This window comes from Gasterosteus aculeatus, chromosome 8, assembly GCF_964276395.1.
Source record: "Gasterosteus aculeatus chromosome 8, fGasAcu3.hap1.1, whole genome shotgun sequence".
Lineage (NCBI taxonomy): Eukaryota > Metazoa > Chordata > Actinopteri > Perciformes > Gasterosteidae > Gasterosteus > Gasterosteus aculeatus.
Window position 1 is genome coordinate 15,705,988 of NC_135695.1, and position 20,429 is coordinate 15,726,416.

The 20,429-nt window shown below is 44.0% G+C and overlaps 1 protein-coding gene across 3 annotated transcripts; it reads right to left on the bottom strand.

Annotated features, from left to right (window-relative positions):
- Positions 1–357: 357 nt before the first annotated feature.
- On the bottom strand, positions 358–20,095 carry LOC120823969 (guanine nucleotide-binding protein subunit beta-4). 3 transcript variants are annotated; one of them, XM_040184486.2, is made up of 11 exons: positions 19,941–20,095; positions 15,592–15,705; positions 10,944–11,172; positions 10,630–10,668; positions 9,825–9,931; positions 7,724–7,787; positions 6,930–7,092; positions 6,378–6,444; positions 5,759–5,960; positions 4,846–5,062; positions 358–4,653 (listed from the first exon to the last, which is right to left on the bottom strand). In XM_040184486.2, exons 3-11 carry the CDS (start codon positions 10,998–11,000, stop codon positions 4,547–4,549), a joined length of 1,023 nt encoding a protein of 340 aa, XP_040040420.1. In that variant the 5' UTR covers positions 11,001–11,172; positions 15,592–15,705; positions 19,941–20,095; the 3' UTR covers positions 358–4,546. The 3 variants fall into 3 exon arrangements, with proteins under 3 accessions (XP_040040420.1, XP_040040419.1, XP_040040421.1); XM_040184485.2 differs by lacking the exon at positions 19,941–20,095 and having other exon boundaries at positions 15,592–16,495; XM_040184487.2 differs by lacking the exons at positions 9,825–9,931; positions 10,630–10,668; positions 10,944–11,172; positions 15,592–15,705; positions 19,941–20,095 and adding an exon at positions 8,941–8,984.
- Positions 20,096–20,429: the final 334 nt, after the last annotated feature.

A 20,429-nucleotide genomic window follows, 5' to 3' on the forward strand; every position in this document is an offset into this window, starting at 1 on the left:
CTGTGACTTACTCTTATGTTTACGCCTGTGTGCCGTTGACGTGTTTTTGTTCCGTTAACGTTATAAATGAGACCGTGACGTGGACGTTCTGTTGGATTCAATGAGGACTAATTAGAAAATGGTGGTCCAGGTGACCTTACATGACACGTTTTGGGCCAGAACTTTAATCTGGAAGATACAAATTGACTGGCGGCTGGTTATGAATATCGATATAATTGAACATTGGTAGATAAGACTAATATAAAGATAAATACTTCAAAAGCTTAAATTTGGTGTTAAGTCCCTTTCTCAAAGGTAACAATAAGAATACTGAAAAAATGTTTCCATTTCTGTGAACAAAATCGTTGAGGATTTGGATTCTTGGTTAGAAGCTTTTTATTGGTTACAATAACTCATGGCAACATATCGGTATCACCAAGCCACTGTACAAATACAAAAAAAAGGTCTGGTGTGAAAAAGACTATAAAAATTATTCCATAACAAGTGATTATAATTTCACACAATAGCACTGTAAGAGAATTATCATGGCACCAAGTCCCTGGTCTTTCACTGGCTTAACACATAAAAACAATAAATAAAATCAAAATGTCAGAACAGTTTGCTGAAGAGTCTAAGGACAGTGCGTTGTTTTGTGACTGTGCTGTGGTGGTGATGATGTGACATCGATTCAAGTGGTAGGGGAGTCCTTGTTTGCATGTGAAGATTTTAAATTTGGAGTCATGCACATTGGAGCATCATAACACTGCGTGAACTCGTGCAGCAGCAGCGACGACGCTTTCCCATCTGCGCTTCCCAGTTAAATGTAGGTTGGTGACGAATGGCACTACACATACAACGTACCACGCCGATGGTTGACGGGAGTCACAGATCGTTGTACTCGAGGCAGTACTGTAAATGCAACAGATGTCGACATTTTGTAGGAGCACAGAGGTTGATTCAACAGCTCTCTATCAGTTGTATAGTGAAGAGAATACACCGGGGGAGACTTCAGGTAAATACACCAGTGTCAAATTTTTAAAAAAGAAAGAAAAGTCAAGCACCTTTTTTGATTAATGAGTGAACTGCACAGGCACAAAGAAGTGTTACTATTCCAGCTGCTAATACTGCTGGAATACACACGAGAGCGAGGGAATGGTTGCCTGGTTATCGGAAATAAACACAATCCCCCTTTCACCCAGTAACACGTGGTGTGTTTTCCTTCCTCACTGTTATACAGTTGAAAAAGAACAGGGTGGCTTTTATTCGATTGGTTTTACGTTTTCGCTTCTAGTGGACCGATATATATATAAGCTTTCTTTCTGTCCGTTAAGTAACTTAAGGCGGCTTCTGCAAGCTCAGTTTACCACAAAGAATGAAAATGGAGGGGAACCGGTAGCAGTAACATCTGCAGCATCGCCAGAGCACCCAAATGAACACGCTGCTCATTTAACATGTACAAAAACAGTGTGTAAAAGACGCTTATTGACCATTCTCAGGGAGGGTTTGTGTCCAGCCAACAAGCGGAACTGGAGTTCCTATGTAACCTGCTTTTGCTTTTTTTTTTTAAACGAAGATACATGTGTTTATTAGTAAACTTCAAACAGAGCTGGTCAAACTGTCTCCCACTCAGTCTCCAATCTTTGTGTTAAACTAAAGTGCTGCTGGCTGGAGCCGAATATTCAACAGTGGCACAAATCTCCGGCCAGAAAGCAAACAAAGTGTCAAACTATTTAAGTACATTTCACCGTCTTTGTCTGGGGACACATGGACATATGGTTCTACTGACCAACTTCAGTCTAATACGCACTGTTAACCTAATAACACAAACATCCATCTTCAAATAGAAGCAGTACACCAGTTTGGTCAGACAACAGACTTGGTATTAAAATCAAACTGATGAGACTTTAATTGATAGATATGGAAAAAAAAAAAAAGCTGGCACTTTGAGTCGAGTCAGCAAACCTTTTTTTTTTTTTTTTTTTCTTTGTTGTCACATTGACAGTTTTCAGTTCACAGCTCAGAGTCCGTGGATAAATGGCACAAAAGAGGAAGTCACAATTAGATCTATGTTATCCACATACATCTGCGCCCCCCCCCCCCCCACACACACACACACTGATATGCGATACATATCACATCCTACACACCTCAAAGAGATTCTCACACTAAAAACTATTATTGACATTCTCTCAAAATGGATTATTCAATGCAAAGTAGTTGCAGCTAAAACATTCAAGAACATAAAAAGGAAAGTAGAATCACGGTAGGCCTTAGAGAGGTGTCACTGATAGCAGATTGAACCTAAATAAATACTACAGGTGGTAGCGTGCGGTGGAAGTAGAAAGCAGAATTGTATAAAAAGCTCGGAGCACTATGGAGCTGCATGTGTTTGCGCGGTGTTCTGTAAGCATTTCTTTTTAGTGTTCACTAGTATCAGAATGTGCTTCTATTGGGGAAATAAAAAATGAGCGATCACTCTTGTTGATCAGCGTTTAAGAGGAACACACGACGGGTCCGTGCTGTTATGAATGGCATCGTAAGGCAGAATGGGAGACAATAGTGCCACGTCTCACAGGAGCACAAACCCTCCTTCATCCAGCCCGTGTGGGTCAAACGTGTATATTCAGAGATAGGCACCCGAGACAGCCGACGTATAGGTCCAACTCACATACATTATGTAGATTCTTTTTTTTTTTTTTTTAATTAAGTCTTTTTAGAAGAACCAACAAAAAAAAAAAAAGGAAGATGTGTGATGAGAGAATACCCTAAATCAGAGACAGCACTTCTATGGGTAAATAAGTCACGTGTTCAATGGTATACATTTGTACTACAGTTTGTGAGTGCATCTCTAGCTCTCTACTAAGTGTACATTTCAGTCTACCAAGTATACTTTCTTCACAAGCAATATTCAACACTTCATAACATGTTTTTGGTGATGGAAAAAAACCTGTTAAACCCCCTTTTTTTTCTTCTTTATCCTTTTTCTACAGGCTTGTTGTGGCACTGGTGTGATTGTGGAGCAGCGAACATGATTTCAGTTCCATGCAGTCACTCCGTTCACACCGTGTTGACGATAAAGAGGACTCGGTGATCCTTTGCTTCCAAAAAAGAAAAAGAAAAAAGGAAAGAATCAAAATGACATGGCGGGACATCTTTTCTTTAGTCCTCAGACAGTCACTGCTGTCTTTTGATGGTCCTCAAGACATCCTCCTGTGATGACAGGCCGCTTTACCATTTGTCCGCACAAGCCTCGGCACCATTACGGGGTCGCAGGTAGAAAACGGCTTCTGATTGAGGGGGAACGCGTCGCTCTCCCCGCTCTGCATCGCTGTCAGATGCTCACCTCTACGAAAAAGTAGATTCTACAGGCCACAGCTGACCTGAGACATCACGCTGCAAAACCTCTATTTAGGACCGTCGGGTTATCCATCGTTTCACACAGCCAGTCGCATGGAATGAATGTGTTTTTTTTTTGTTGATATTCAGGCATGTTGAGGATTTCAAACCACAATCCATGTGAGAAGAGGTCAAGGCAGCACCTCCAGTTAAATCAAATGTTCTATCTTAGCCTAAAAGTCACCAGTTTCTACATTGGAGCTAAACTTGAATCCAGACTAAAAACACCACTTGTTTGGTTTTGAAGCGTGCTCTCTAATCATCATCACAGCAGTGTGGTGGTTTCCTTCCAAAAAGGAGAAGACTGTGGTGGAGAATGCCAGGGGGTCGTGTTCTCATTCACGTGACTTTGTAGATAGATGCATGAATTCCGCCTGCTGACTGTACAATAATACACACTTACTGGTGGGACAAGTGAGTTTAGCCGGGCCAATGTATATTTTTAAAAAACCTTTTTGTTTACTTGTCAAATCCTCTTGTTGCTGGACACGAGGGCTTGATTGAACAGCAGGTTTTTTAGGCTTTTAGGTTAAATTATGATACGTTACCGTGTCTAAATAGTATGGCACTCAATCTGGTACTCACAGGGTAAAATGGGTGTGTCTGGCAAGTAATAATGTGAATATGTACATTAGAAATAAAACTACTCCAGTCCCCTAAAATTATAATTAAAAAAAGAAAAGATACTCAAGGGTGGGAAATGAACTACAAAAATATACACATATACATTATATATGCATATATTATGCATATATACACACATAATGTGATACATATATATTGTCTTTATATATACATTTACATATTACATATCACACTGACGCCCATCTTATTTGTTGTTTGTCACGGCACAATATGCTCTCTATCGCCCCCTATCAGACAATCTTTATGGGAGTGATATCTTTTCCGTTTTCCTCTAATCGCTCTAATTTTGTTTGAGAAACTCTACTGAAAGGCTCTTATTTAGGTTCCTGTGTGATGGCTGGGTGGGAAACTCCTGTCACTTCTGTCAAAGCTGCTACTTTCTCACAAGTGGGCAGGTCCCCAGCAGAGAGGAGAACTCAGGGGGGTGAGTAGGTAATTGTGTGTGTGTGTGTGTGTGTGTGTGTGTGTGTGTGGTGGGGGGGGGGGGGGGGGGGTAGTGATCGACTACGGTAAGGAAGAGGTTTGTTTAGTTCCAGATCCGCAGGAAACTGTCCCAGGAGCCGGTGGCCACGGCCATGCCGTCTTCTGTCACCCCTAAGCAGCTCACTCGGTTGTCGTGGCCGGCCAACACACCTGGAGGTCAGAAGAAAAAAAAAGCCCCACAATCAATCAATCAAACAGGCCGGCCGCTTTGAAATCAACAACGCGGTCCGTGTTCAAGGACGTTACTCGCTGCTCATCGGTCGGTTCGTCCGTTCCGTCAGTTTTCACTTAAGAAAAACACGAGAAATGAGAAAAATGAGCGGACTTCCAGCCCCCTTTTACCTGCACGTTCGCCTTTCAGAGTGTCCCAGACGTTGCAGTTGAAGTCATCGTAGCCGGCCAGGAGCAGTCGGCCGCTCTTGGAGAAGGACACGGAGGTGATGCCACAGATGATGTTGTCATGGCTGTACATCATCAGCTCCTGGTCGGCACGCAGGTCAAACAGCCTGCAGGTGGCGTCGTCCGAGCCGGTGCCGAAGGCGTTCCCATTGGGGAAAAACTGCGGGGGAAGAAAATTAAATCTTAAAAAGCCAGCAGGACGGTGTCGTTAAGCCACCATACAATCAGTTCTTCAGGGGAGGGGGGGGGCTTCCGGTATTTTTCCAAGCCTCACGGCTCATATAAGTGAATTCACCTAAGAGAGTGACCTGCTTTAAAAGGAGCACGCATGTGTAAAACTAGAAAAGGTTGGAGCATGATGACCAAATGAAACACCATCATGTAGATTACCACAATAAAGAGCTAATAAAGCAATCGCAATCTGGCTTGTTAGACAAAACAAATTAAATTTGAGTGAGTTTGTCCGTTTTTTTTAAATTTTATTTCAAATCTGGCCTTTCACTGGAGTAATGCCTTTTATATTTCTGCCACAGAAGCAGCGCTTTGCAAGACGTCGTTGGTGGTCAGCGCTCTCTTGTGAAACAGATTTAACAGAATTTAAAACCGCTACTTAGAAAAGCTCGAAACAGTCAGGTGATCAACAATGAATCATTAATGAGAACCCTGAAATACGAGACTTCCAAAAGCAACAATGTGAGATTTTCAACCTTCGAGAGACATTGAATCACTACCAACATTCCACCTGATGGTGAATGGATTGTTTTATTGTGCAAACAAATAAACCGTAAAGGTCTTTGCACTCTTCCTGTAGAGAGTGCGAGCAAGCGAGCGAGTTTTAGAGCGTGACAGAACTCACGGTGACGGCGTTGATGTCGGACACGTGGCCCGTGAAGGATTGCCTGCACATGCCGTCCCGAATGTCCCACAGCTTGGACGTGGCGTCACAAGCTCCGGACACAAAGGTCTTGAAGTCTGGGCTGAGAGACAAACTCATCACGTCCCCCGTGTGGCCGGTGAAGCTGGTGGCCTGCTGGCCTGTTTCTATGTCCCACAATGCACTGCGAGAAAGGAGGTCGTGGTTAGGTGAAATTATAAATGCTTTACTATAAAGCTGCTAAAAGACAACATTCAAATATTGAAACGGCATAATAGTTTCTGATTTATGTGAATTACGCGGATTTCTCCGTATGCATCTTTGTATAACAATGCAGTCATGACAATCTAGTCTCATTAATTAAGATTCGTAGTGAATAGAAGTTTTTCTGTATAATCCACACAAAAGGCATCAGATGGCAGCGATATAAAGGGGAAGACAATCAGAGTAAGAGGATTGATATTGGAGAGGAACTCAATGACATTTTTTATTTTTGGTGATTACACATCAACCGTGTAGCATGATAATAAGAACGTTTCTATCTCATAAAGAGCTTTCAATTCTTCAGCTGTGCAGGTGAGAGCGGCGGGTCGTTGCTCACCAGGTGGTGTCTCCGGAGCTGGTCAGTATCTGGTTGTCGTCCAAGAAACGACAGCAGGACAGGTAACCTGGAGGGGGACAGCGGCAGCGTCAGACGAGGACAATCCACCACGTCCCGTCGACTACTCACAAGTGAGCGCTTACTGCCGCGCTTTACCTAAACCTTCAAGGAGGCTCTTTGGTGGCTATGGTATATTAATTCACTGTTAACAAGGAAATGTTTGATTAAAGTTATATCTGTGATCGTGCTTGCATTGCAGGAGAAAAGACAAGTGAAATGGAAAATTAACACATCAAGAAGACATTTAAGCCTAGAGACATTTATTCATATATAAATAAGCCTGCGAAAGAAAGAGATCGAGCTAAAAAAAAAAAACTAAAAAAAAACAGCAGGGAGAGTCTGTGTAGCTCTCCTTTGTTTATTAAGTCATTAAATGAGACTAAATTTACAGTCAGGGGAAACGGATCGGTCAAAGTTATTTAGGGTAAGCGGTTGTGTGGAGTCAACGCTGGGCTTTTATCGGTGTCCTGTCCTGGCTGGCCCCGTGCCTACCTGTGTGTCCGGGTAGCTCTCGGGTGACGCGCACGTTGCCCTCTCGGGTCTTCAGGCTGTATATGGAGCAGATGTTGTCCAGGCCTCCGCAGGCCACATAGTTCCCAGAGGGGGCGTATGCGCACGTCATCACCCAGGAAGAACGCAGCGGGATGGCATGCATCTGAGGACCAGGACATTCGGGAGTCATTTCTTTACTGAACGGGGGGGGGGGGGGGGGGGGTTAGTAATGTGGAGACTTAAGAGAAATCAATGGGTTTTGATCCAGGGCAGTGATGGTGATGATACGGTCGCTTCATCTCTGTGCTTCATAAAAATGAAGGGAAGCCTTCTTCCATTGGTCTAACCAACATGGTAACATGATTATATTATTATGATCAATTATATAATCTTAGCATTAAATGCAAGATGACATCACAAAACAGTCTGGGTTCATATTAAGTATTACAGGTTCAGATGGCGGTGAGGTTTAAAGAATAAATAAATAAGAGCGTGATATTATTTGCGTTTTAGACGTTTAAAAAAAATTCGCATTGCCTAATCTTACCCTTTCACCAGTCAGATTGATATATAATCTTATGATTTATAAAAGAAACTCCAGGTCATTTTGATGCTAGCTGGTCCCATTTCCCTACGTATTTACAACAGTATTGCGCTTCAGAGACGACTCTAAAAGTGACAGTTGAGAACAGTGGAGGGTCAGTGAAGTCTGACAGGGGCAGCACATTTCTGAAGGGACCTTAACTGTCCTTGTACACATTACATAACCTATCATCGATTATCAATTATCTCACCTTGTTTGTCGTGTAGCTGTCCCAGATGATTAGCTTTCCATCTTGCGAGGCACTAACAAGTAACCTGGGGGAAAAAAAGAAGTAAACAGCAGCATTACAACCGGAGCACGTGCAAAAAAAGAAAGAAAGAGAAAACAGTACATGCGTCTGGCTCATTAAAAGCAAATGAGTCAGCAGCCACCTAACGGAATGCTGTGCTATACAATACAATTAGTATAAGGTGCTCCGTCAAAAAGCATTGTGCGTGCTCCCCGTTTGCCTCCATGTTCCTTCGTCCTCCCCCCCTCCTAGTGGAAGACTCCTCATCCAGGGAAGCCACTTTTAATGTCCCACCCCATGTAATATTCATTACCCTAGTTATGTAAAAAGTCCTACAGTGAAGCGGGAGCTTGAAGCCCGAGTTGGGGGAGCACTAGAAAGAAGCTGGGTGGGGCAGCAAGAAGGAACGCGGAGGAGACGGTGGAAGTGGAAATAGTCAGTACAGAATTAGACTTGTAGGTGGTACTGATGCCAAAACAGCTGGAACCCCTGCTTCCTTCCTTCCTTCTCTCCCTGCCTCCCTCGCTCCCTCCCCCCCCTGGGTGTCCCTGCTGATCCAGCAACAGGAAGTGGTTCGATGGTGCTATGCTACAATCAAGAGGAGAGCCATTGCGGGGAAAATGTCAGCGACTGTATACAAAATAAACATTAAACCTCCTGCTGGGTCACCTCTAAATTTTCTTTAAATCAAGTGTGTGCTCTTTGCTGTCTAAGATTTCAGCACGAACAAGCTAATTTTATTTATAGATCAGAGTGCGCTGCATGCATAATATTGGGAAAATATGATCGTTGCGTCAACCGGTTAAAAAAGCAGTTTTAAGCTCTAAATAGTGACAAACTGGATGCAAGCAGGCGCGTGTGCAGTCCAATCTGGACGAGAAGATCAACTGTGATCATAACCTCAGTGGGGGAAAAAAACAACATAAAACCGAATTTAGATCTTACAAACTGCATTTTTAAGTCAATTCTAAATAAGCTTTGAATGTTGACCGTCTCTGTGCCCAACTAATATCACTACTGGGTTTAAAGTGAGGCCATAAAAACAGTGCTAGCACTTAGACGTACAGTATTAGTGGGGGTGACAGTCAATTATGGTGAGATTAGTCATATTAGTACAACAGTAGTAGTGGTGGGGGGGTGGCAGTGGTAGTGGTACTAGTAGTAGTAAAGCCCCACACCTGGGACTGCCGTCACTGCCCCAGTGCATTGCATTGGGAGACAGGTGGACAGAGAGAAATGACACAGACATGTTAAACACAGAAATAATAACACCAATCGTATAAAAGCAGGAGAACCTCCACACCCGTTGGTAGTGCACCGGTTTATATTTGTCGGTAATTTGTTGTGATTTGCTGCCATGATTTAAGCTTCACTGCGCAGACTAGATGAACAGTCAGGTTTATGATATTACAACTGATGTGAAGCGCTTAGTACATATTCAAGCGTTTAAGTCAGAATGTTGATTTCACTGTAAAGGTCCTGCACTGTGGCTGAAGATGTGTCCACGTTCGCCTGGGCCTGAAACCTTTATTGCCTGTTATACACCCAGACAGTTATAGCTGTAGTACTAACACTCGCACTGTGGAAACTAAACAGACAAGAAAGGGTTTCTTAGCAGGGACAGAAATAAACACTGGCTCGTGGGGAAAATGACCTTCAAAGTGGATACAATCCTGATAGAATTCGAAAACAAAATGGACTACGGCGGTCGTGACCATAGCAGGATTCCCTTTGTGCCAGTCAAGCTGTTGAAAAATGTTCACTGAAGGCGACAGCAGGTCGATCCATGACACACATTTTAAATTGTGCTTCAGTGTCTTTGGGGATTTAAAAGAGACTATTTTGAGCGTTTCAAACAACCAAAGATGTGAGCGTCACACAGCAAAAAAAAAGAAAAAAGAAAAACAATCCTACATAACTACTGCATCAATGCTGAACAACGTTCCAAAAGAGGTTGACGATGAACCAAGGTCGTAAAAAACGCTTCACTCTCTTCTTTAAGGCATCAAATGAAACACACCCGCGCACCAATAATTGGGTGTCTGCAGAATCGCTACCCTACCTGGAGTCGCTCCCCCAGTGCATTGCATAGATCTTGGCCAGGTGGCCCCTGAGAGTGCGCCGCGTTCGCATCTGTATCCGGCCCACCGAGTCCAGACCAGCTGTGATCTGCCAAAACACGGGAAGAAGAGTCAGAGTCACCCGAGGCCCACACACTGCCATCATCATCATCCTCATCATCATCATCCCCCCACCTCTCACCAAACTGGACGCTAAAAACAGACAGCATCGCTCAACAATGGATTACGTCAAAGAAAAGTAACGCTTTTATTAGCGTGTAACATCTGTTGAGTATTAATGTGGACTTTGTGTGCGTTGGGAGGCATCCGGAGGGATTTTGAATGCCTATTATAAAAGCTGTACCTCGATTAGCCACCGACTTAAGACACTAATCAGTAAATGTTTATTTGCTGCAGCATTTTTCAAAAGGTATTCATTCACAGGTGAGATTGTGTTGCTCAGCTTCAGTGCTTTCGACATGAGTCTTAAACTACTTCCGAATCGTACGGAATAAATGCCTAGTTATTGGGCCAAAGCTTATAGAGTCTAGTTGGATCAGCCAGCAACCGCAAAAAAGAAAAAAAAAGACATGTAATGTAATTTGTTGTGCAGATGTATTTCATATGATTAAATGGTTTGGGACCATGAAGATTTACATTAGGTCTTAAACACTCCCTCTTATTTTTTTTATAGATATGTATATGAGCATAATGAGGTATTTGTAACCGTGATAATTTGTACAACTGTATAGGAGAATGCAACGCTATTATGCCCACAATATTTTGTATGTGGAGACAAAGTCTTACCTGGGACAGAGTGGAGTCACTACAGGCTTTCCTGGCATCCTGCGACAAAACACAAAACACAATAACCATGTTGACCAAACATGTAATAACACACACAAATAATGTAACAAAAAGTCAAGCTTACTAAAACAGTCGCAAAATTAATATCTAAAACACCATAAGTTATTGCTTATGGCAGAATACCCCATTAATATGCAGAATGATCACACAGCACAAGTGGGAACACGAGTGACCCACACACACACACACACACACACACATAAAAACAACAACGAATCAATGTAAACAAACATGCACACGAAATGTCGCCGTACCCGGATTTGATTTCGTAGTTGCTCGGCTTCCTGCCTCAACTGTTCCAGCTCGCTCATTGTCCTTCTGTGATTTGTTCAGGCCACGCTCCGCTCCAAATACAGACGGGGCCGGGAAAACACACGCCTTCTTTCTCACTCACACGCACTAGCAAACAAACACACACACACACACACACACACACACCTCCCCACACACACCCACACACACGCGCACTTTCCCAGCTGACACCTGCAAAAAGAGGGATAGAAATACTTTGGGTTCAACAGGCAGACGGAGAGTGAAGGATGTGAAGGCTTCCATCAGACAAACATAGGTATCCTGTATGGGTTCAGAGCAAAAGGAGGGTGCTGCAAAGGGTGGGGCTGGGCGGGGGCCTGGAGGGCGGCCCGGCTCTTCAAACACCCCCGGTCGGGTTCAAAAGGCCATCTGACCTTTCCTGACGCAATCGGCCTTTTGTGTAGTTCATTGCGCCGTCCGGCAAGCCCCAAACTGTGCAGAACGTATGTGCGTGTTTGTGTGTGTGTGTGGACAATGGGCAGATCTGGTAGATTTATTTGACCAAATCTCCAGACGGGTGTAAATTATGTGAGCGTTTCAGTGCCAGTGTAGGTTCGGTATGACAGATCTCTGTATGGTTTCACAGATCGGTTTGAGCGTGCACGCATCTGTGTGCATGCACGGGTGAGTCGCCACTTCCTTTACCTTGGGGAGCCTGAATGTGGGTCACAAAGCACTTTCCTCAGAAATGTTCGAACCCCCCCACCCCCACGCCCCTCCCTCCCTCCCTCCCTCCTCTCATTTTCCGGGCTGTTTTACAGTCTGCTGTCCAGAAGTCAAACCCTCAGAGATTACGTTCTCAGTTCCATTCTCTATAATTCAGCAATTACACAGAGTCCAGCCCTTCGTCCTCACAGGAAATCATGTTAATGTTAAGAGGCGGTGGTTCGGGCTTCATCTTCAGTTTTGCAGCAGCTTTAAAAAAAAATAAAAAAACATCCGCTCTTAGTCACTTATTCACCACAAAAGAAACCCCCACGTTTTACAAACTGAAAATAAGTAACTACTCCAACAATGTCCGAGCGTCAACAACTTCCTTTAAAAAAAAATAATTATAAAAAAAAAAAAAAAAGAGGCTCCGACATTCTCGGTTCACTTTGCCTCGCTCCCCAAACGCGGGAGGCGGCGGCTTTGGACCCGCTCGCTCGAGGACCCTCCCTCGGTCTTTGACGGTGACGAGGCGTCAAGGGCCGGCGAGCGTTTCGATGCTCTCAGCTTCCCCGGGAGTGACATCACTCTCCCCTCCGGCTGACGCAACTCCCCCCCGCCCCGAAGAGAGGCTCTCAGCGTCAGGGCCGCTCCTGCTATGCCTCTCTATGTCGCGTCACACAGAGCGCCTTGGACGACCACAGCGCGACCTTCTATGCTTTCTGATTGGCTCGTGTCGAGGCGTACCAGAGGGATGCGCACTCCCATCGGAGCTCGGATTTTTAGACAGCCACTTTGCAGGAGGCCCTCATGAATAGTCACATAATACATTTGAGTCATTTAGAAAGTAGAACCGGCCACTCATTACTGCTGATGTAACCATCAGAGGCCTACACACACACACACACACACACACACACACACACACCAAATTTTAACAATTCAGACATAAAGCTTGGCGAGCGTTGTGCAACTGCGGCCGACCGGCCGGGGGCCACGCAGGCCGAGGGGGGCGCAGGGTTCGAGGTGACAAAGGCAGAGCTGTGCGCTGGCCATTGTTTACCACATCAGCTGCCAGCTACAGTCGACAGAGCGGCGTGGCACCGCGGCGGCCAGGAGAGACGTTGCTATCGACGGTGTCTCTCTGACACCAAGCGAGCAAACAGCCATCCAGACACGTCCAGCAAAAACAAAAAGTCTTTTACTGGTTTCGAAGGCTGCATTACGGCAAAGGCTCCAACTTGATATGCACATTAACAATGGCAATCCAAAAGCTCATTATTAAAAAAAAAAAAAGTGTTTTGTAGAAGCACCTCTGGTCAACCCTGAAATATCAATAGAGCCATTTGGTCAGAAATCTTCAAAATGATAAAATATTTAATATTAATATGGCCCAGCCACCTGTTAATATGTTATTAGCTGCCGCTGCACGTCCTCCTTTTTCACCAGGTTAACAATGGAAATGAAAAATGTTTCAGTCTCCTCCAACAAACCTTTCACTTTCGTTTTGATACCACGCAGGGAGGGAGGGTCAAACAGAGAGGTCTCCTTAACTTCGCCACAGTAAAGTCATTGTAAAGTCGCTATTTGCTCTGGTTGCCATTATGACGCCTGCAGACAATATATTTGTTACAGGACACACTGTTGCTTCAGTGCGTTTCGCTGCTGACTCCCAGACAGTTAATGTCCAGCAGAAAACAAACACAACCGTTAGACAGTGACGTCCAGAAGTGTTTCTATGTGTCTGAACCGGAGAGGATTCACATTAGACCATCGCAGCATATTTTCCATTCAACGTGAACTTGTCAATGAGGCCGTCTGTTCCCTCGGGGTCACGCATCCAGTAGAAAGTCACATCTGCCTCGATCGCGGACAAATACTGGTGAACCGAGCAGCAGGAGGTCCCGGCAGTGCAGCTGCACCCGGAGCCGCGGGGGGCCCGACGACATGAAACGGTCAGGAAGTTAAGGCGTTAACATTTTGAACGGATCTAATCCAATGACTGCCTGGTAGTCCACTGTGAGCCCCTCACACCAGAGATCACAGGAAGACTTCATCGCCATCAGTCATATGCCATTAAATCGGTACCTTTGAATTGTATGTGTTAGAATGACAGAATGCACTTTCTGCACATATTAAAGGCATTTTGATGCAGTTTAATTTCTTAGCCGTCCAGACCAAGTCTTCTTACGATGGTTCCAATGTGTTTAATTTGTAATAAATGTGCATCTACAAGCTCATGTCCAAATAATGAACATCCGCCATAGAGAAGCACATCCACTTAATATTTTAATGTATGATGTATACTCTGAAGGAGACTGAGTGCGCTGAACTACTGACGTTAGATGATCAACTATAAACTCTGCGAAACATCAAACGCAAAACAAAAAAATAGAATAACCGTACAATTGAATTCCCCATAACTGAGTTCCATTCTCTACAATTCAGCAATTACACAGAGTCCGGCCCTTTCTTCCCACGATCTCTAGTGGATCAGAGGTAAACGCTCTTTCAGTGCGCGTGAAAACTAGAATGCAGCCGGACCGCTCCAGCCGGTGCAAACTTGCCCAGGTGAACCCACCGAGCATTCCAAACATCTGGAGAATGAAGGAAATACCTGGTGAGAGGCCATATATCGCTCTCTTCCAGTCAGTGGATGCTGGTATTTCAGCATTTTGCCATGGAGATAGTCAACGGGGAATGAGCATTTGATGACTATGATCTACTTTGATTGAAAGTGTCACCCCACCTGCACCACAAAGAGAATTACACATCTGCAGTCACGACACGTTTTTTCCCGAACAGGCCCTAAATGACCTCCTTAATTTCAAGTGAACCGTGACCTTTTTTTTTTTGCATGAAACGTAGAGATTTCCTGCTTGTGCGTAATGGGAACGGTTATAAAAATTGGTGTGATTGTGTTGTTAGCTCATGTTAGTTTCTGATGTTTGGTAGCGTGCAGTACATTAGAGCCGGTCGGTGTGGGTTAGATCAATATCATAACAGTACATCAAAAGTCACACAACATTTAATCAACATTACATTTTGTAACAGGATTTTTCCACAACACATGAACCCAGATACAATTCAAGGGAGTGTTAATAAATTATATTGCTATGGTAAATATTTTATCGCCCACCCCTTAGCGCCCTACACACAATACCGTTATTGTGAGGACAATAAATTGTCGTTGACTGAGAAAAGCGATGACTTGTCCATTTGAGAGGCTGTTTTAAATTTTTCAGCTGTACAGTTAATTAAATGATAACTCACATTTGACCATCCTAAATGAACAGTGTAGGTTACATATTTAAAACCCGTACGTCCGGTTCAAGCCCAACATCTTTGAGTTGATGATTGAGGTGATTGAGTGAGAGAGTACCACCCTAAACCCTGCAGGTATTTACCAACAATCCCCCCCCTAAAAATAATCTGCAGATTGAGAACAAATACGTGGTTAAAAAGGGGGACTTCCGTCACGCTACCAGCGGCCCCATGAAGGCGCGATGGCATGTATATTTTATGTTTTAAAAACATGTTAAAAAAAGGGAAAGAAAGTGCGCAGTGTTTCGTGCAACCACTAATGATGAAGCCGATTTGTAAAAAAAAAAAAAAAAGAAAAGAGACAGAGATGTTGCCACCAGTCGGTTCCGCGTTTCACAGCCTGCACAGAGGCCGCAGTCTGGAGCGGATTTTCACGTTCGCTTCGGAGGCAGAAACCCCGGCATCGAGGCGACAGTTACCGGGGAACGGCGGGGCCGAGAGCCGCATCGCTGCTTGAGGAACACGCGGCGGTTTTTTGGTGTTTTTTTTTACAGCATTCCTGGTTCTCGTCCACCCCCTCACATTAAGAAACTAACGTAAATCCGCCGTGAGCAAAGCAGGAAGCAGCAACCCCCCCAAAAAAGACCCAAATGTCAAGACGAGACTGCGCGTCCTTACCTGGAACAGGATTTGTTTTTGGGGGGGAGGGAGTGGGGCGGGGGGGTGAGTCTGTGTCTGTCCTTCCAATCCGAGTCACACCGATCCGTTTTCACACGACAACCATGGTCCCAGCTGTGAGAGAAATCGCAAAGGCGAGGCGTGTTAGTGTTAAGACAATTTCATCGGTTTCAAGGGAGCAAAGGCGAACGCGGCTCGGCTCGGATTTGACTATAAATTTTCACCAAGTAAGCTAATCACCACACCCATGAAAGTGGGAACATGGCAACAGCCTACGCGGGGGGGGTGGGCGGCGGTAGATAGATCCAGCATTTGCATTTCCTAACCAATGTAACGCTGTATACAATACCAGACGCTTTTAAAAATCGATTTACATTGAAGTCGGTGTTTTAAAGTAATATATATTTCCGTTTGCTTGTAGCGTGGAAATATTTCCAAAACGGGTTGTGCAACGTTCCGGTGGAATGGTACGGTCCGTCAGCCCCCTCAACAAAAAGGAACCGAACGGGATACAGGAAACAAATTTCCTACTCGTAAAGTCTGAAGTAGTGGAAGTGACTCAAGCGTCCTCAGGTTTGCAAAGACGCAATTTAGTCCATATTTACGCACTTTGACTTGGTCGAATATCTATTTTGTGAGGAAAAAACAGTAGTTGTGAAGCTCCTGTTCTGGTGTAAAAAGCGAGAGGTGAGCGGTGTGCAGTTAGTTTAGTCTATACGTGTAATCTATTACAAATTGGAACTTTGATAGATTCATTTTACTGTTTTATTTATTTTGCCAGTCAAATAAGGTCTTCAGTTGAAAAAAAGTTTCCTACGACCAAACTAGTATTTGTGCATGAAGACACATTTCTTTGCTACTTTTCTGTTTCACATCGATGCAAATTGTTTATGGTTGGCAGGTCATGTAAATATGTCACCTCGGGCTCTGTAAAATGATGAAAGGCTTCATCAATTTAATTTCATGAACAAGACAAGTGGTTAAAAAAACTTATAGCTGTAAGGCTTGGTCTGTGCCAGGAGACATCTGTGCCAAGTCTCACCCTGGCACACCGCGGTTGGCCTGCAGTGGGCTCATTGAAAAGGACCTCTCCATTAGGACAGGATGAATTTTTAATGGGGCCAATGAAAGGGAGCTGTGGGATAGGCTTTTCCATATCTCTGCACGAGCCACAATCAATGGAGGGAAGATGAAAGTTGCCCAGCCCCTTGGTTTCCTTTCCGATTGGCATGTGGTCAGATTAAGTCTAATTGAATTCACTCACACAGCAGTAGTTTAGGTGTGTCAAACCAATTTCCCCCGAAAACACATAATGAGGATTAGGATTAGCATGGTAGTAGAAACACATGTTGTAGGCTGGGTTGTCATCAATGCAGCCTGGAAATAGCAAATTGTTAAAATATAAAGCACGGTAAAGTGCGTGTCAAAATGAGAACTATATGTATTTATTTCTCCACACTAGCGTATAAATCACAGCAGTAGGCTGAACATCCTCATATAGAAGTGAGAGAAGTAATGATACACACTAAATCATAACCACAAAAAAAAGTCCATATGTTCTGACAATAGTTATGATATCAGAAAAAATATTCTATTATTGTTAAATGAAAAGACTGGTGACCGATGAGACATGAGTTTACTTTTTTAAAAGATTACATAATCTTGGATTTTAAGTAAAAAGAAAATGAAATAGAACAATACTCTTTTAACCTTTTAGGATTATTGGTTCTAAAAAAAACAAAAAACAAGAAGGTGTCCACTCCTCTGCTCTCTGCATCTAGTCAGTAAAAAATACTGAATTCATTAGCCGGCTGAGAATAAGAGTCAAGGTGTCCAAATGAACATCCTTGGCCAATCAGGTCTCTTGGCCTATTGCTTGGCAACCAAAAGGAGGGGGAGGGAGCAAATTGACACTGTAAAAATAGCACATCAATAGCCTGGTGTAAGAAAAAAAAAGAGAAAGACACATGTTGGTCAGGCTATAAATAGCCTACTGAAGGAGGTATCGTGTATCTCAGCTGCATTGTTGCCCGGGAATATGACGTTTTTGCATTGATGTAAATCCAATACGGGTTGCGCAGTACGGTACAGTAGCGGTCAGCCGAATGAAATCATTTGAATGTGAGGGTGTAGGGCTCCAGTACCGCAAACTAACAACAGGTTGTCATTGGTAGACAGCGGTTTTCTGTTCTAATGTTTTGCATTGATGTAAAATCACAATGGCCTCGGCTGCATTGTTACATTTGAATTTAGTACAATAACCAATACATTTGTCACAACAATTTTGCATGCAAGAGGGAGTTTAGGGTCCTATTGCCTACATAAATAACGTGGATAAGATGTGATCTTTTCATATTACCTAATAGTTACATCTGCGTGCTGTCAAGAGGCATCGCGATGAACTGGATGCTTCATCTAGTCTTTACATATTATCTTGTCACTACAATGTCACATTGTGGGAATGGGTCACACGCGCGCGTGTGTCCTCTGTGGAGCGGAGGGCTTCAGCAAAACGTGGCCAAAGATAGATCCACCACGTCCAATTCAGTGTCACGGGGGGCACTGCTCAAAACTGAGCCCAATGTGTGGGTGATCGAATCAAGTGGAGACGATGGGACGTCGATTCGAAGCAGCTATTCAATGCCTATTTTTGTCCGCACGTTCCCATTCATTTGCCCACATGGTGGTGATGCGGCCCGACAACTCCTATGTAATACTTCCACTGTATCAAAGGCAATTAAAAGGTGTACCAACAGTAGAACCTTAAAAGGCTTTATCGGGGCTGTCTTATCCAACGGACATCTCCCGGGGAGGCTGGCCGTTGCCAGGGTAACCCTCACAAATGGCAACTGACGTCAAGAAGGTAGGAGAAATACCAGGGAGAGCCGGAGCCGTTATGCATAATGGATTATTGAAAAAAAAGGGCCCTCTTGAAGAGTGCAAAGTGACTTAAAATATGCGTGCCTCGCTGGGCTCGCCACCACTTCTCTCCCTCTCTCTCTCTCTCTCTCTCGCTGTTCCTCTCTGTGAGATGAGGGAAATAGATGTCGACAGTTTCAGTGTTTTACTTGTTGACTGGCACCTCATGGGCTTGACTGGCTCAATCGAAATCATCCATCCTGAGTCAAACAGTGCTGATGAACTATCCATTTATCGGACATTCTTTCCCCTCAATATTACATCATTTTATTGTCAAACTCTCTTATCCTATGGACCGGAGAATGTGTGCTGCTCTATCTTGATAGGGACACAATGTCCGGCTGCTGGCACTGCACTGTAAAAGAGCACGTTAGCCATTACTATAACCCGTTGTTGGTCACGTCACAAGGATCCACAGTGACATTGACAGCATCTCACAAGAGATCCTTTCACATCAGGGGCAAGTCCAGAGCATAACTACCAGCAGTTTACTCCGTCCCTGTTTCAGGTTTTGGTCTAATCTCCTGGCTCAGACTGCCACAACTTGGTGAAGAGCCCTAATTGTTTCTGTGATAATGCCTGTCAAATTCTTTGTCTCACAAAGAGAATATATGCATTATTTAACGTTCAAAGAGGCCATCCTGTGGCAGACAGGCACCGTGTTCAAAAGGTGCAGCATCATAAATGTGTCACGTCCCTCTGTACTAGGATCTGCCCCGGAAAAAAAAGAAGCCCCATTGACTTGTAAAATGTACATGAAAGAGTCCATTAAGACCAGAATGAGTAAGCAAGAGGCACGGAGCTTTTTGGTTTCAGGAGAAGCTGCAGAGGAAATGTGCAAAGAGAAGAAGTGAGAGTGTTTCAGTCAGGGGAATCCCAAACACTTCTGTAAATAGAGGGTGCAACAAGCCTCTCGGAGCATGAACTAACATGCTCTGAGTTTCCAGAGAAGTGAACCGAACATGTTGTGTATGGCGAAAGGAATTAAAGGAAGTGAGGAACAACCCTGATTTGCTAATGCCAACCATTTTATTTGCAGACGGCCATTCATTTATAACCACAAGGATTTTGACTTGACATTTTGGTGCGCTGCAGATTCAGAGAACAAGAGAAGGTATAACCTCCTTTTGACGAGCTCATAACCAGAATACCCCCAATGCTTCCTCCCTCAGTTCTACAGCTGCGGCTTAACTGTTAGTTTGGGCTCCACCCAGCTCTGTTTTAGCTGAGGCAGATTGAAGATTTTATTTTCATGGTCTGTTAGAATGAGAATAGCATTCCGTAGTGTAGGAACATCCTTCTTCGTGCTTAACATGAGCATTTGACCAAAATGGTCAATCGAAAAATCCAGAGAACACACCCGACAAGGCGCAAACTAATGCCTGTGAGGAAAACTAGCAATTTATTCAAACAATTAAAAGCTTTTCTACCTTTTTCCAGTGAAGATGAGTAGCAAAAGAAGTGGGCGTTTTCTGCATACGTCCTAAATGGCATCGATCGTGGGTCGCTTCAGTTCTTCCTTCCAGCTGCGAGTGCAGATGCCGCTGGGAGGAGCAGTAAAGGCGGAGAGACAGAGCTGGAGTATGAGGTGGAGAGCTGCTGAGTGGGAGGGTGAGCATACGACGGGGAGGACGGGAGACGGAGTAGTATTTCTATTAAAGAGACAGGGTCTATCTCTCCAGTACTATAGCAACAGATATTACAAGATGTGTTTTGTCTTGAATCTCGCGTTAATCATAGAGAATGTGTCCTTTGTTTCAGGAAGGGCTAAACTCTCATCATTTAATGTTAAACAAAGGCGTCTACAGTACAGTGGAAATCCTATAGTGTATTAAGTTATAGTTCGCTAAAAGAATTCCTAAAATTGAGGAATTTCCAATGATTCAGTGAGATGAACCCTGTCCCAGCATGCACTGGGT